The following is a 17,144-nucleotide window of genomic DNA, read 5'->3' as shown; positions in this document are numbered from 1 at the left end:
TTGAGTTTAACTCATAGACTCATCTATTACAATGTCCTTCCTGTCAAAGATTACTTCAGCTTTAATTGCAACAATACACGAGCACACAATAGATTTAAGCTTAATGTGAACCGCTCCAATCTTGATTGCAGAAAATATGACTTCAGTAACAGTTGTTAATGCTTGGAATACACTACCTGACTGTGGTCTCTTCCCAAAATCCCAAAAGCTTCAACCAAAAACTGTCTATTATTGACCTCACCCCATTCCTAAGAGGTCTGTAAGGGGCGTGCATAAGAGCACAAGAGTGCCTACCGTTCCTGTCCTATTGTTTCCTTTCATTATTTTATTTATTTTATATTTTATTTTTATTTTATAATTTAATTATATCCAATTAATATAGTTACTACATACTCATACTTATATATATGCTTATATATTGTATAATTATTTCATGCTTACGCTTATATATACTGTGTGACAAAATAAATAAAATAGAATTTGGATCTTAGTTTTTTAGCAATATGTTTGCTAAAAAATGCAGTCAAAATCGTGACTACAGTGTAGTTTTGCAGAAGCCCCACAAAAAGCCTAAGCATAAAATATTAGCTTTCTTTTGTGTATTTTTTTTTTTTAAGAAATCACATTCTCGACTTTTGGGATAAGAATGTGCCTGAAATGTGATAGCCTAAGCCTGCATAAAACCCTGGAGCCTCAGATGACCAGAATAAAATTGCCTTTGAGCCACTGAAGCAGAAGGAAAAAAGGAAGGCCACTTGCTGACAGAATTCTGAATTCTTTTTAACATAACATAACATCAGAGTTGGAAGGGACCTTGGAGGCCTTCTAGTCCAACCCCCTGCCCAGGCAGGAAACCCTACACCATCTCAGTCAGATGGTTATCCAACATTTTCTTAAAAATTTCCAGTGTTGGAGCATTCACAACTTCTGAAGGCAAGTCGTTCCACTTACCTTCAGAAGTTGTGAATGCTCCAACACTGGAAATTTTGTTTACATCCTTCCTCAATCTTACAGTATTTGGTTATTTCGGTCTATACTGTCTATTTGGGCTGCTAGTACCACTTCAAAGTAAAATTATATGTTTCACAGAAGTCCTTAGAAGGAAATAATTTTCGATTTTTTTCCCTTTGGAAAACGGCTTTGATAGGAATTTTACAGGTATAGGATTCATACATTTTTTTTCTTGTTAAATTAAACAGAAGCCTGAGAGGAAGTTTACAAGCATGCTTTGCTGATGGATATCGTCAAACAGAAGAGCAAATGGGAAACGGTCCTCTTCGTATATACTATGCATAACCAAAGATTAACAGATAAACAGAGTTGGGAAGGGACCTTGCAGGTCATCTAGTCCAACCCCCTGCCCAAGCAGGAAATCCTACATCAGTGGTGAAATCCAATTTTTTTTTACTACCGGTTCTGTGGGTGTGGCTTGGTGGGCGTGGTGTGCATGGCTTGGTGGGCGTGGCAGGGGAAGGATACTGCAAAATCCCCATTCCCTCCCTACTCCTGGGGGGAAGGATATTGCAAAATCTCCATTCCCACCCCACTTCAGGGGAAGGACACTGCAAAATCCCCATTCCCTCCCCACTCCTGGGGTGGAAGGATATTGCAAAATCTCCATTCCCACCCCACTCTGGGGCTAGCCAGAGATGGTATTTGCCAGTTTTCCGAACTATTCAAAATTTCCGCTACCGGTTCTCCAAACTGCTCAAAATTTCCGCTAACAGTTCTCCAGAACCTGCTGGATTTCACCGCTGCCTCTACATTTTCACATCTGCCTCTATCTAGGATTGAACTCACAACCTCCCAATTGTGAGGCAAAGCTCCACCTCTAGGCCACAGCAGCACATCCTTTAAATGTGCAAAGTACATTTAGAACATGAGCAAAGTTGTGTTTTGCCACACAAGAGATTTGGGAGGTGTGGGAGAGAGAACCATTAAAAGCCAGCAGGAGCATCTGCATGGGTGGGGAGGAGATCCAACAACTATAAACAAAGCTTTCGTTAGGCGCACTCCTAATACCAGTAGAAGGGGAAGTAAAATTGAATAACGGAAGAGAGTTTACTCCCAGAAGTTACTAATCGGATCCACTCTTTGAGTCCATCCGGGCAGGGAACAATTGGTTAGCATGAGGAGAACGTTTTCCAGAAGAAGTTTTTACAGGGTGCCTTTTCCCGAATGGGGGGCTGAGGAGCAGGGGGTCTCTGTCCCAGCGGCCTGGCTCCAATCTTCTCCTGCCTTGACAGATGCGACGTATTCATGTGCGATGCCCGTTCGGTCAACCCGGAGAGGAGAACCAGCAACTCCTTCTTTTCTAGGTCTGCTGGCGCCTGAAAATACTTGCAAACGAAGCAAAAGCGAGTTAAAACGAGGGAAAAACGAGGTTTTTAAAATTTAAGAGGCTGGGAGATTTAAGCTGCCTGGCCTTGAGACTTGGCAAGTAGATGCTGTTCAGTTTGATCCACAGATCCTTCCCTTATTCCCGAAGATCCTTTCGACCGGACGTGGAAAGGCTCAAATGTGCCCTGTAAGAGCGAAGGGTGTTTCAAACTGCCCTAGATGTAATGTCTGAACCTGCAAACCAATAAGGACTTGCTCTCCTTATAATGAATCCTAGCGAATTGCTATTAAAAATGTAAACCACGAGACTTGGAGGCTTATTCTTCTCATGTTCTGTCCTGGCTCTGTGGTTTCAAAGGATGCTCCAGTCACCGAATGACGATGCCTTGATGCAAAAAAGCATCACCACACATAGAAAGAAAGCAGCACGCCAAGGAAAAGGCTTCTCTCAACTCTAAAATTTCTCTTCCAAAATTTCTACTTGTACTTTGAAGTAGAAATTAAGCAAGCAGACTTCCTTTTTTGCTCTTCGAACACAATTCTAGTCCGTTTCATTTAAAAGCTCTCTATTGAAGCAACAGCTATCAGCCGTTAAATCTATCAGGCTGCCATGCTCTGCAGCTCATACAAGAATTTGGGAAGAAAAATGGGTGTTTTTTTTTAACGGTAGATTTTATGGAGTGATTTTTGAATCTGTTTGGGGGCGGGGGCGGGGGGGGGGAGAGTAGTGTAATTCAAACATCCTGAGCTGAAAACTTTTAAAACAGCTTTTTAAATAATCTTTCAGACAACCCACAGCAATTATTTTGATGAAGGTGAAGATGTCCTTTTAATGAGATGTATGCAGTGGAAATTCAAGAGAAAGCTTATCAATGCCTTAGAGCTATTCAGCTTTGTTTCTGACAGGCTATTTATAATAATAATAATAATATCAGAGTTGGAAGGGACCTTGGAGGTCTTCTAGTCCAACCCCCTGCCCAGGCAAGAAACCCTACACCATTTCAGACAAATTTCCTGATTATTTGTATTATTTTCTCCCAATTTTTGCTTTGAAAGAGGATCACCTTAGCATTTGTTACTCCCCCTTGCAAAATGAGGGTTCTTCTCATTAAAATGTTTCCAAAGCAGGATCCCTATCGAAGCGTAAATACATTTTAGGCACATCCAGGGTACAAGAAAATCATTTAGCCAATAATGTATCTCTACCCCCCCACCCAAACTAGTCCAGTGGATTTCAATTCAAGCTTATTTTAAAATACTCCAGACTGCAACCACGCTAACTCTCTAGCTGATGAATATTTTGGCTATATTTTATCAGCAAAAGAAGAGGATTTCTTTTGCCCTCCGCTTACCTTGCTCTGTTGCCTCAACAGCCCTTCTGGAGCAGGAAGTGCAACCATTCTGTCACCCCCCATGGGCCTGGGAAACAGGACCAGCCCCAGAAGGAACAGGCAGAGTGGGGAGGACGCTTGGACCGCCATCTAGCTCAGATGGCGTCTGAACTTCACCTGCTTGCAAGTTATATGTTGTGCTTTTCAGACGTGGGGAGGGAGATTTTCTGTTTTCCAATCTGCTATGTTTTATTAAGAGGAGCCACTCGCCTCCCCCACCTCACCGTCCTTTCTTCCCAAATTGAAGCAATGACGCAGAAGCCGGGGTGCAATTAAGTCTCCAAATTGTGCATTTTGTACGCTTTAACCCTTAATTAGTGTCTCTGGGTGTCAATCCCATTAAAGCACATTTGCCATCAATTTAAGCTGTATGTGCATTTTTATTTGCTAAAAAAAAAAAAAACCCTCTCCATCCGACTAAACCTCATTTCCTCACCATTATTCCCACAATGATTAGGACGCTTCGAGTACAAAATAGTGTGATTTAGCAAAGTAATGATTCACTGCGGCAAACTGAGCAGAGGGGAGCAAAGAAAGCCAACTCAAGAGAACCGCAAGTCTTGAGGAGATGGTTTTTTTAATGAGAAGCAAAACCAAGTTTTACTATTAATGAAATTTTTTACAAGCAAAAATAAAAATCCCAAAAAGCAAGATGTTGGCAAAAATCAGGCAAGGCAAGTACAAGATGAAACATAAACCCGAGGAAAGATTCAAAAGAAAGGCAAAATTTGACTACTGGTTCCCTGCAATAGAGTGGGAATAACAAAGTTATTAGGTAGAAGCAAATGAGACAGTCTGCAGTGGGGAAGGTATGTTACAGGTTGCTAAAATATTAGAAGGCACAGAGAAAATCAATAGACTTTGTTTCTCATAATGCCGGATTGCCAATAAAATTGGTTGCCAGGGGATTCTGTAATCAACAAACTCGCGTTATCCCATATACAGTGTAGAATTGATGACATTCACTGTCATAAGATGCAGCGAAGGTTACTTAGATGCCTAGTTATGAGAGGACAAAACAAATTAATTCAGGATGGAAATGTTTATTAACTTTGTTCCATTTATTATTAATAAAATGTTTTATTAACTGCAATATAGGACTGTCCAGTTCAAAGGGAAAATGCCATTCAGCGATGGGCAAAGATCACATGTATCATTTTAAATGTGTAATGTGGTTTGACCGATTTTGTGAAAACCTGATCTTCTTATGTGCGAAGAAAGCCAATTGTCTTATTCAACAGAATCCAGTTTAAGAACTGTGCCTTAGTATGATATGAAAAATCAAGTATTAGCGCTGAGGAACAAAATAACTGAGCTTTTCAACAAGATGCTGACCTAAATGTTTAGGATGATCCAGAACAATTCAAATGTAAAAATATGTCTGAAGTATTTTCAAGAAGGGGCAGGAACTAATCCTGTGTGAATACAGGAAAGACCGCAAGGTATGTATTTTTTCCTTATTTTTCTCCAGTGCCTGTAGCTTTACTGATGGTAGAGGCTATTACTTGTCTAATTTCCAGCTGCTAACTTTTCTTCCTAGGAAAATCAGTAGTGTAGAGCCCTGAAGATTTGCTCTTAAGATTTCCAAACATTTTGTTCAGTGAGAATTAAATGCACCTTTTGCTGTTTATAAGGTATACAATCATCATTCTTCAGGTTGACCTCTCTCATCTTAAATAACTCACTCCAGGCAATCATCCAAGTTCCCCATTCAGGTATATTTTTCTTTTCCCAATGTTTATTGCTTTTATTTTTCAAATACACTGGGCTTATTTAAATTTAAAAAAAAAAATAGAATTGTAATCTAGGCAAAATGACACTGAAGATCTGGGCTCCAGAATGAATGTGACAAATCCCCATCTTGACACCAGCAAGGGTGAGTTTTACGCCATGTTGGAATCTTCATTCTCGATTGCCACAGGTTCTTCAAGCTCATTCGAATTTCTTCCTCCTTTCTTAGCAGCCGATTTCTTTTTCTTTTTCTCTTTTTGTTCCAGGTTATTCAAAGAAAGCGCATCACTCTTCTGAGTAATATACTTCAACTAGAAATATAGAGAATGTCATCAGTTACCTATAGTGGCATAGGTTCACCAGGCAGACAGTGAAACGCATAGCAATCCACAAACACATCCAATGTACAGATAAGCATGAAGATCTGTAGGCAGGTTGACATCCAGTGGTTCCTCAGCCCGGACCAAAACAAAATCTAATAAAAGACGCAACTAGCTGCTTGTGGTAAATAGATAGCAAGCTGTGATTCAAGATAAAAATCTATTGGATATGTCAATTATTAAATCTCTGGCTACAAATACACGCCCTGAAAAGTCAATGCTGTTTAATTGTTTCTCCCACCCAATCCAAGCAGTTACAACAGTTACCACCTATCAAATTCAAGTATCTTTTTTCTACAAAAAAAAAAGAAAGAAAAAGGAATGTATTCATTCATTTCCTCCATTCATTTTTATCTATCAATGCATCTACTAGTTGATTTTAGTCAGAATTTTCATGTTTTATAATATTCATCCAAGGTAGGAAGGATGGTAGATCAGTCTGCACACAAATTTACTGTACAACTCTTTTCCCACCTTTAATGGCTTTGTTGCAGGATGATTGTAATGGTTATTAGATAGTGATAGGAGACCTGTTCATAATACGAAGACCCCCAATTTGATCCCCAGCAATTAAAAAGGGCTAACTAGCAGATGACATGTCGGGCAAGGTGTAACATAATGAAACTACAACTCTGAACATTCTCCATCATCGGCCATGCTCTGGCTAAGAAAAAAGATGAGATTTTCAACAATGCTTGAACTTCTGGCCTGAGTTGGTTTAGGGCATTTTCCTAATTGTAAATATGCTTATGTCCTCTCCAAACATGGTTGCTCAATTCATTTTTGACAAGAGAAAAACAGGCCTACCAAGATTAGCAAATTACATAGGTACTAAGTGTGAGCCAGGAGTGTTTATAGGAATTTGGTTCAATTTATGACTACCACGTATAGCCCGATCCATACACTTCAAAGCAAAGCAAATCTCATTTGTTTTTGCCAGTTTTATTGATAAATCTGTTGTTTGGATGACTACATCTTGTTTCAATTTTCTTCTGTATAAAAAACAGCTTATTGGAGCCATTTGGCGTGTGACAACTCATACATTTTTTTTCTCCTTTTACATTACTCCTGTTTTATAGCATCTATAGCTTCTCTTCCATTTTCAATTTATTTGCTGTACAAATGAATGATGGGGTAAGTGCAAATGAGTTCTATCAGGATATAATGTGGCACTATATTCTCAACAAAATTTAGCTTTAAATACAAATAGTCCAATCAAAGGGTGGTGGCTGAAATAGAAATTCTATAAAGAATGGTATCCTAATTTGCTCTCCATAAGCAAATTCCTCCAACTTTTATACTAAGAGTTACTTTTCAATTAATTTGCAGATAGATTGCTGTCTTATGGAGGAGGTAAGGAGAGGAAGAAGATGAGGAGGAAGGTTCAAATGTTACTTGATCCTTCAGATTCCAGTACAGGTAGTCCTCGACTTACGACCATTCATTTAGTGACAATGAACAAGTTACAAAGGCACTGAAAATGGACTTATCACCATTTTTCACATTTATGTGAAAATGTGCAGCATCCCCATGGTCACGTGATCAAAATTTGGCTGCTTGGCAACTGGCATGCATTTCTGACAGTTGCAGTGTCCTGGGGGTCACGTGATCCCCTTGGTGACCTTCTGACAAGTCAAGTCGATGGGGAAGCCAGATTCATTTAACAAATTGATTACTAACTTAACAACTGCAATGATTCACTTAACACTTAACAACTTTGGCGAGAAAAGTGGTAAAATGGGGTGATAGTCATTTAAACCTGTCTTCATTAGTAACATAAATTTTGGGTTCGATTGTGGTCATAAGTCAAGGACTACCTGAATATTTTTCTTCTCCGATATTCTACTGGCCCAAAATTCTTTGTAAAAAAGAAATTCACCAACTGTAAACAAGTGACTTCGGTACAATTGTAATCCTGGAGCACTGTAGTAGCTATTTTGCTCTTCCGTTCTATGTTCCATTAAATTGCTCTGCAGCTGTTGGTTCAAGGACACACAACTCAGCTGAATGCTTCAGCCCCACCCACCCTGCCTTTCCAAAATAGCTAAGTATTGCATGGTGAGGAGGAGGAGAAGCGTGCCCTGCTGGGATGTAAAATTAGCAGAAACACTGGCTCTGTTCATTTGACGCTGAAGATCTACTTTAAATAACAGAGACTGTAAGTATCAGTAGCTGATAGGGCAGCTTATAGACAGTGCATAATAAACATGTAAGAGAAATGCTAGAGAGGCCTTTGTGCTCATCAGCCAATTTGGCAATTTGCAGCAAAAGGTATCAGTCTCCCACATTTATTCACAAACATAAATACCACCCATACCAGGTACTATGAAAGGCATCAAAGCAGGACTATTTGTAGTCCTTTATTTTAGGGTGGGGGTGTTATGAAAATTAGGGCTGTGTACTAGAAAACAAAAACTGGAACACAAGAAACCACTGACTTTGCATCTGCAGGTGGAAAGTGAGAAGCGACGCACCCATCTCTAGCAGGTACCGCAGTGCTAACTTTTCAGCCACCCAGCAGCCATTCTGGCTGACCCGAAAATCACCGTTCTTCAAATAAAGTGAAGTCGGAGGGAAATTCCAGGTTGAAAGCAGAACTTACCCCTGAAGTTTAAGTATCTGGCTTATGGGTCAACTGAGAGGCCTTCTACATTTATAAATTGCTATTACAAAAGAGGGAACATTGTGCTTTTCAGTAAGAATTAACATTACAGGATCAGTCTCATAATCTTGAGTTTAAAGCAGAAAGCAAGCCACTTGCATTCCATGGCTGTTTCTAAAGCCCAGGATGGCCATGAGTAAAAGAGAAAAGAGGATTTGCTTCTTAAAGCTACAGCATCATAAAAGTAACGGGCACGCAGGAATATAACATTTCCAAACTACTGTTTGTAGTGTTCAGTGCACGACAGAGAAAAGTGCGTTGTGTGATGATAGCCCTTTAAGTCTGTAATGGAGTTTAAGTTCTTGTATGCGTAAACCTATAAAGTGCTGCTAGCTTTTCCAATATGGTGGCTTTCAGCCAGATTTCCAACAGATGTGATCTCAAAAAAGAGCCCCTATTATTCTGAGACCACCAATAATGCTGTTCTTGTCCTCCAAAGCTATGTTAGTAACTTCCAGAATCTGAGAAGCAGTATAACGGTTCAATCAATTAAATCCAAGATGCCATGAAGTTCCTGTACAGATTATGTCCCCTAGGACGGTGGCCTCTATGGGGGATATACCTATAGTATGTATGCATGTGCATGAAACAGGCAAAATGACAATTGCAGTACTGCAATTGTCACAAAGAGCTAGAATTTTAATTACAATGCTGCAACCACCATCTTAACTGTTTTCCCCCTTCTGTGGAGATGCCACTGTCTAAAGATACTGGGGAACAATTGTTTTTATGACACTTGTATTGGCCTATAGGTACTTCTACTCTACAGATAGTCCTCAACTTACAACAGTTCACTTAATGACCATGCACAGCACTGAAAAAAGGTTACTTATGATCATTTTTACACTAATGTCCGTTGCAGCATTCTCAGGATCAAAATTCCGACCCTTGGCAAATGACTCGTATTTATGGTGGTCGCAGTGACCGGGGAAGAAGTGATCACCTTTTGTGACTTTCTGACTAGCAAAGTCAGTGGGGAAGCCAGATTCATTTAACAGTTCTGTTACTAACTTAACAGCTGCAGTGATTCACTTAACAGCTGTGCCAAAAGGTTGTAAAATGGGGCTAAACTCACTTAACACCTGTCTCACTCAGCAACAGAAACGTTGGGCTCAGTTGTGGTTGTAAGTCGAGGACTACCTGTGTTCTGTCAAATTTGCTGCCAGCCAGCCTCCGTAAACCAGCACATCACCATTCAAGGGGCCTCCAGCATTTAGAAGAAACGTAACAGTAAACAAGGCTTTCCAAGTGAAACCATAGATCACAAAAGGGGAGGGTCTCAATCTCACCAATGAGTTGCTCCTTCGAGCCAAAAGTTTCACATCTTCAACATTAACTGTACTCCGTTTTCCGTGCCTATGAGGAGGAGGTGATCAGGTTAGAAGGAGGTTGCAGGAAAATGGTCTCATCTTAAAATCTTTGTCAAAAAAGTTGCTTGAGTGTAAACTGTTCAAACTTTTTCTACTGCTGCTGGGTACCTTAACAAACTGAACTTTTTTACACAGTGGCAAGTAGATTACGGTAAATTGAAATGCTTCTGGGATTTTGATTTGGTTAGAAGACCCTTGATTTAGCCAGCCCTCCTAGACTCCTTTTCAAGACTAAATTGACAATTTATCTATCAGACTTTGAATGATAAATAGCAGGGACATTTTGTTCCTTCTGTTTTGATGTTTATCTACGTAAAATGAAATGTTCCCTTGGCAACCGATACACTGTGGAGAAAGTTATCAAATTACTATTCTGTACTACAGCAATTTTCATTGATAATAGGAAACTGGCTGCATTACTTTGTAATTCTGTAATTGTATTCTATATATACAAGCAACGTTGTTTGAACCGAGGGAAGGGCAGGCCTTGAAATACTTCCTGTGCACTAGTACAATGTTTCATCTGATCTTCCCATGGTTCTTAAGACTCTAAAATAAAATTATGATAAATGGAAGTGAGGGGATAGAGAAGGAGAGAATTATCTCAGCAAACTCTGGGGGGGGAAAAATCCCCAAAACTGGATGAAGATACCACCGGATATTAAAAAACAAGTTCTTTGTGCGTCACTCAAGTCCCGCTTGATTTATATATTAACACACTTGCCCATTATATAAAGACATTGATTTAGGATTGTAATGTGCAAAATGGAAACTGACTTTCATTAACCCAGAAAAATGGACACAAAAGCAAAATTTAAGTGGAATGAGATAAGGGGTGGGTGGGGGAAGATGAAATTATGACTAGCTAAAAACAGATTCTGCAAGGAGAGGACTGATCTTGTGGCAGTCTCATGTTTTTAGACAAAAAATAAAACCCCAGATGTACATTTTTTTCTACCAGTGGCAGATAGAAGAGAGCAATAGAAAAAGCTAGGCAAATACAAGAGAAGGAATTGAGGAGGACAAGTCTCAACCTGGCAAAAAGATTAGATTACAACACCTTCCAATCCAACCATCATCCAGTTACTTCATTAAGCCTATGGAATATTTTGCTGCTGAATTCTGTATACTTATAATACAAAAGCATGTTTTCTGTCTGTTCATTAACTAGCACCCTTCTTAGTCCACCCTTTTTTCAAGAGCTTGGCGCCAGATAGGCAAGTAATTTAACACAGTTATTAAATAAAATATGAATTAATGCAGTGAAATGGAGTCCCAGAATTAATTTTAGACCATCCTTGCTAAAAGCCAGCCGGCTGAAAGCAAGAGGCTAAGAGCGTATGCAGATATGACACTCAACAGAAAACAAAAGAAAAAAATTTTTTTTAGTTGTCTTATCAGACATGTTGACTATTGTTAAGTATTACCTCTTTCCAGAGTACTTACTTGGCAAACATTTCAAGGTCCTTTGAAAAAAATTCTGAAAGGGGAAAATTAAAATTATCTTAAAATGTGTTCACTTGAAAAGCAGAGCCAATTTCAACACAAAAAGTTATAGGCAAATCATCACTGTTTATTGTAACCTAGCTTCCAATATTATCATAAACAGATATATTTGTAGACCAGCCTCAGCTTGTTAGGTAGGTGGGGATGAAAACTACATTGGTTATAGAATAGCAGTTTTGTAAGCTAAGGAAAGATCTAATAACACATTCCAGAACAATTAAAGGCAAGGTATCAAGGGTAACAGGATGAATGAAAGGAAAAGAAATATACCCGTAAGAATAAATATTCTCAGCTAAAATTCTGGATCTTATTAAACAAATACTTGGAAGTGCACAGGAGGATGAACGTAGCACCAATCTAGAACTCCTTAAAACAGCTGCACCTTTTTGGATTTCACTATTGCAAATGTTACATCTGCAACCATGTGTTCCAAAGATCAATCTGGGAGGAGTATGGGACAAAATTGTGTGATGACATCACACAAATGTACATGATGACATTACACAAATGCCATGATTTGCCTCTTTGTATCAGACATCTGGGCACAAATACATACCAGTATGGATTGGAAGCCCCTTCTTTGCCACTGGTAAAGAAGTCTAGAGTACAATTGCTCTCTGGTTTTGATTTTGCTGAAGGATCTGCACATTTTCTCTAGTTTTACCTAAGTTATTTCCCAGTTTATTTCCAGTTTGTTTTTAAAGAAATGCTACAATATTGAAAAGATAAGGAAGAGTACCGCATTGTCTAAAGGCGATCTCAGAAATAGCTGCAATGCTCTGTCTGCTAAACTGAATATTTTTATCTTCAGCAACTTCCTGGCACAGACAGGCAACAGTGTAATGAAAAGCCGCTTTCAACCTCTAGGAAAAACATAAGTTAAGGAGGAAAAGTTACAAAATTATTTTAATGCACTGGTGCATGCAGATATTATACCAGGTCTTCAAACTAACTAAATAACCTCAATACACAATAAATAAATGAAGTATGATTATCAAGCTGAGGTTTTTGGACTCTGAGAAATTTAAGAATTGGGGAACACCCAGAGTGATCAGGAATTTTGGGATTTCATATCCCTTTCAACATGTTTGTTATAATGGCATCCATATCTAAATCTAAAACCGGATTTGCATTTTTTCAGAAAAATCAGCATTTTTTAACAAGTATCTTAACTATCTTGTGCAAAATATTTGAAAACCACCTGTGTATGTTTACGTTTGTATGTGCATATAAAATTCATATACATATGTATTATACTGTACATATGTATATATAAAATGCGGATTTGCATTTTTTCAGAAAAATCAGCATTTTTTTACAAGTATCTTAACTGGCTTGTGTAAAATACTTGAAAACCACCGGTGTATGTTTACGTTTGTATGCACATACAAACGTAAACATACACTGGTGGTTTTCAAATATTTTACACAAGCCAGTTAAGATACTTGTAAAAAAATGCTGATTTTTCTGAAAAAATGCAAATAAAATTCATATACATATGTATATACTGTACATATGTATATACTGTACATATGTATATACTGTACATATGTATATACTGTACATATGTATATATAAAATGGTTGCATTTTTCAGAAAAATCAGCATTTTTACAAGTATCTTAACTATCTTGTGCAAAATATTTGAAAACCACGGTGTATGTTTACGTTTGTATGTGCATATAAAATTCATATACATATGTATATATAAAATGGTTGCATTTTTCAGAAAAATCAGCATTTTTACAAGTATCTTAACTGGCTTGTAAAATACTTGAAAACCACGGTGTATGTTTACGTTTGTATGTGCATATAAAATTCATATACATATGTATTATACTGTACATATGTATATATAAAATGGTTGCATTTTTCAGAAAAATCAGCATTTTTAACAAGTATCTTAAAATGTGTTCACTTGAAAAGCAGAGCCAATTTCAACACAAAAAGTTATAGGCAAATCATCACTGTTTATTGTAACCTAGCTTCCAATATTATCATAAACAGATATATTTGTAGACCAGCCTCAGCTTGTTAGGTAGGTGGGGATGAAAACTACATTGGTTATAGAATAGCAGTTTTGTAAGCTAAGGAAAGATCTAATAACACATTCCAGAACAATTAAAGGCAAGGTATCAAGGGTAACAGGATGAATGAAAGGAAAAGAAATATACCCGTAAGAATAAATATTCTCAGCTAAAATTCTGGATCTTATTAAACAAATACTTGGAAGTGCACAGGAGGATGAACGTAGCACCAATCTAGAACTCCTTAAAACAGCTGCACCTTTTTGGATTTCACTATTGCAAATGTTACATCTGCAACCATGTGTTCCAAAGATCAATCTGGGAGGAGTATGGGACAAAATTGTGTGATGACATCACACAAATGTACAAAAAAAAAAGTAAAATACAATATATATTTAAAGATCTAATTCCAAGTTGGTTGCGCAGCAGCAGGATTTACCTTCCCTCCTCCTCAGGAAACTCCCAAAAGGCAGGCCCTCTGCACATGCTCAGAGACCCCTTCCACCACCACCAATGCTTCCTCCCCCCCCCCTCCTCCCCGGTCTCGTGGAATACTTCAACAGCCGAAGAAACGGCGCTCTGCACGTGCTCAGAGGAGCTACGTCTCCGGGTGGAGGCGGCGGCGCCCATTCCCCCCCCCCTCAGGTCCGCCAAACTCCCTCACGGCCGCGGCGCGTTAAACAATAATGGAGAGAAATAGTAAAAGGCCGCAGCGGAGGGATCAGGATTTTAACCGCGCCCGCCCTCTGCACACGCTCAGGGGCTCCTTTTCCCGCGCGTGGGAGGGGAGGAGAAAGGGGTGGTACCTGCGCCTCAGTCTCCATGGCGGCCAAAATGGCGGCCGCGCTTCCCGCCTTTTTTTTTTCCCCGCCTCAGGCGGTGCTGCTGAGGGGGCGGGGCGAGGGGCGGGGCCGCCACGCGCAGTCTCCTCCCCCAGAGGGGCGGCCACGCCTCCCACCCGGTGCTTTCAAGCGTCGGATTATAAAACCCCCATGAGGACGGGTGGTGGATGATGGGGTTAGTGGTCCCGCTGTGGAAAGCAGCGCGGGGGTGGGGGGTTGGGTTAGAGGGAGGGGAGGGAGGGAAAGGGGTCTGAGTTGGCCTGAAAACGACGTGAAATGGGAATAAAAGTGTATATTTAATAACAGAATAGGAAGGGACCTTGGAGGTCCTGTAGTCCAGCCCCCTGCTTAAGCAGGAGACCCTGTTTATCGTTTCAGACAAAAGGGTTGTCAAATCTCTTCTTAATCATAATATAATGTAGAATCGTTATTTCATAATCTTTTATGTTTTCTTTTACTTTCTTTTTTTTATCCTTTTATGGACACTTTATATTTTCTTGCATCCAAGAGGATGAAAGTGAAAAGAGACCAGGAAAGGATGTAAAGTAAAAAAAAAAAAAGGATTAAAAATGTAAATGAAATAAAATGTAAAGAATAAAAAATGCACGGCGAATAAAGTAGAATCCAAAGGATAAAGGTGTGTATATATGAATGCCAGAAGTAAACCATATAAAATAAAAATAATTACATTTGCTTTTGCTTATCATTTTTTTTAAAAAAAATCTTTTCCCCCAAATTTGCTCTCAGCATAGTCTCTACCAGTCTCCTCTTAAATAAAGCCAAATAATTCCTTTTAATCGGGTCAACAGTCAAAAGAAGACAGAAAAACTGAAGGCAGCTAAAGATCTAGTGATCCAGTCTCTGCCCTTTGATGGTTTTCAAATATTTTACACAAGCCAGTTAAGATACTTGTAAAAAAATGCTGATTTTTCTGAAAAAATGCCAATAAAATTCATATACATATGTATATATAGGGCATGTATGTATACACACACACACAAAGGGTATTTTTGGTATATCCATAAAAAGTCAGGCCTTCCAGACAATTTAATATATCAATGACGCTGGATATTCAATATTTATATTATTTCTACTCTGCTTGTTTACAAGTAACTCTGGTTTGCAAGTAAAACAGTAATTTTATTATCATTTTATATATATATTTTTACTCCTTTGGAGCCCAGCCTTTGAACATGCTTAAAGTATAGCAGTATAGAACAAAAAGATAATAATGCAGGGTGCAAGGCCAACAAAGCTGATTGTGTACGTGTGTGTTTATTATACAATAAAGTGTATGCAATTCCATGTTTATATTTATGTATAAGTGAAAGGGGGGGGGGAAATGTCACTCCAACCACTCCCATTCCCGATATTCCGTCCCCAAAGCAGTCTGTCCATGCTCAGAGGACACGCCCAGGTTTATTTATTTATTTATTATTTAAATTTATATACCGCCCTTCTCCGAAGACTCAGGGCGGTGTACAGCATAAATAAAACAAATGTACAAAAAAAAAAGTAAAATACAATATATATTTAAAGATCTAATTCCAAGTTGGTTGCCCAGCAGCAGGATTTACCTTCCCTCCTCCTCAGGAAACTTCCAAAAGGCGGGCCCTCTGCACATGCTCAGAGACCCCTTCCACCACCACCAATGCTTCCTCCCCCCCCTCCTCCCCGGTCTCGTGGAATACTTCAACAGCCCAAGAAACGGCGCTCTGCACGTGCTCAGAGGAGCTACGTCTCCGGGTGGAGGCGGCGGCGCTCATCTCCCCCCCCCCCTCAGGTCCGCCAAACTCCCTCCCGGCCGCGGCGCGTTAAACAATAATGGAGAAATAGTAAAAGGCCGCAGCGGAGGATCAGGATTTTAACCGCGCCCGCCCTCTGCACACGCTCAGGGGCTCCTTTTCCCGCGCGTGGGAGGGGAGGAGAAAGGGGTGGTACCTGCGCCTCAGTCTCCATGGCGGCCAAAATGGCGGCCGCGCTTCCCGCCTTTTTTTTATCCCCCGCCTCAGGCGGTGCTGCTGAGGGGCGGGGCGAGGCGGGGCCGCCACGCGCAGTCTCCTCCCCAGAGGGCAGCCACGCCTCCCACCTGGTGCTTTCAAGCGTCGGATTATAAAACCCCATGAGGACGGGTGGTGGATGATGGGGTTAGTGGTCCCGCTGTGGAAAGCAGCGCGGGGTGGGGGTTGGGTTAGAGGGAGGGGAGGGAGGGAAAGGGGTCTGAGTTGGCCTGAAAACGACGTGAAATGGGAATAAAAGTGTATATTTAATAACAGAATAGGAAGGGACCTTGGAGGTCCTCTAGTCCAGCCCCCTGCTTAAGCAGGAGACCCTGTTTATCGTTTCAGACAAAAAGGTTGTCAAATCTCTTCTTAATCATAATATAATGTAGAATCGTTATTTCATAATCTTTTATGTTTTCTTTTACTTTCTTTTTTTTATCCTTTTATGGACACTTTATATTTTCTTGCATCCAAGAGGATGAAAGTGAAAAGAGACCAGGAAAGGATGTAAAGTAAAAAAAAAAAAAGGATTAAAAATGTAAATGAAATAAAATGTAAAGAATAAAAAATGCACGGCGAATAAAGTAGAATCCAAAGGATAAAGGTGTGTATATATGAATGCCAGAAGTAAACCATATAAAATAAAAATAATTACATTTGCTTTTGCTTATCATTTTTTTTTAAAAAAATCTTTTCCCCCAAATTTGCTCTCAGCATAGTCTCTACCAGTCTCCCTCTTAAATAAAGCCAAATAATTCCTTTTAATCGGGTCAACAGTCAAAAAGAAGACAGAAAAACTGAAGGCAGCTAAAGATCTAGTGATCCAGTCTCTGCCCTTTGATGGTTTTTCAATTTATTATTTTTATTTTTGTTGGATGATGAACATGTTTATT

General features: G+C 39.5%; 1 protein-coding gene across 1 annotated transcript; it reads right to left on the bottom strand.

Annotated features, from left to right (window-relative positions):
* Positions 1-5,430: 5,430 nt before the first annotated feature.
* CENPS (centromere protein S) lies at positions 5,431-14,291 on the bottom strand. Its single transcript, XM_058161290.1, has 5 exons — positions 14,213-14,291; positions 12,120-12,243; positions 11,321-11,354; positions 9,794-9,860; positions 5,431-5,773 (listed from the first exon to the last, which is right to left on the bottom strand). The coding sequence occupies exons 1-5, from the start codon at positions 14,228-14,230 to the stop codon at positions 5,615-5,617; spliced, it is 402 nt and encodes a 133-aa protein (XP_058017273.1). The 5' UTR covers positions 14,231-14,291; the 3' UTR covers positions 5,431-5,614.
* Between the last annotated feature and the right edge of the window lie 2,853 nt (positions 14,292-17,144).

This window comes from Ahaetulla prasina, chromosome 18, assembly GCF_028640845.1.
Source record: "Ahaetulla prasina isolate Xishuangbanna chromosome 18, ASM2864084v1, whole genome shotgun sequence".
NCBI lineage: Eukaryota > Metazoa > Chordata > Lepidosauria > Squamata > Colubridae > Ahaetulla > Ahaetulla prasina.
The sequence above is the reverse complement of the archived record's forward strand: the minus strand, read 5'-3'. Positions and strand labels throughout refer to the sequence as shown.

Coding starts and splice junctions, on each gene's coding strand:
- CENPS (XM_058161290.1), bottom strand. Junction 11,355..12,119: donor GATCGCCTTTAGACAATGCG/GTACTCTTCCTT, acceptor TTCCCCTTTCAG/AATTTTTTTCAAAGGACCTT. Junction 9,861..11,320: donor GACCTTGAAATGTTTGCCAA/GTAAGTACTCTG, acceptor TCCTCCTCATAG/GCACGGAAAACGGAGTACAG.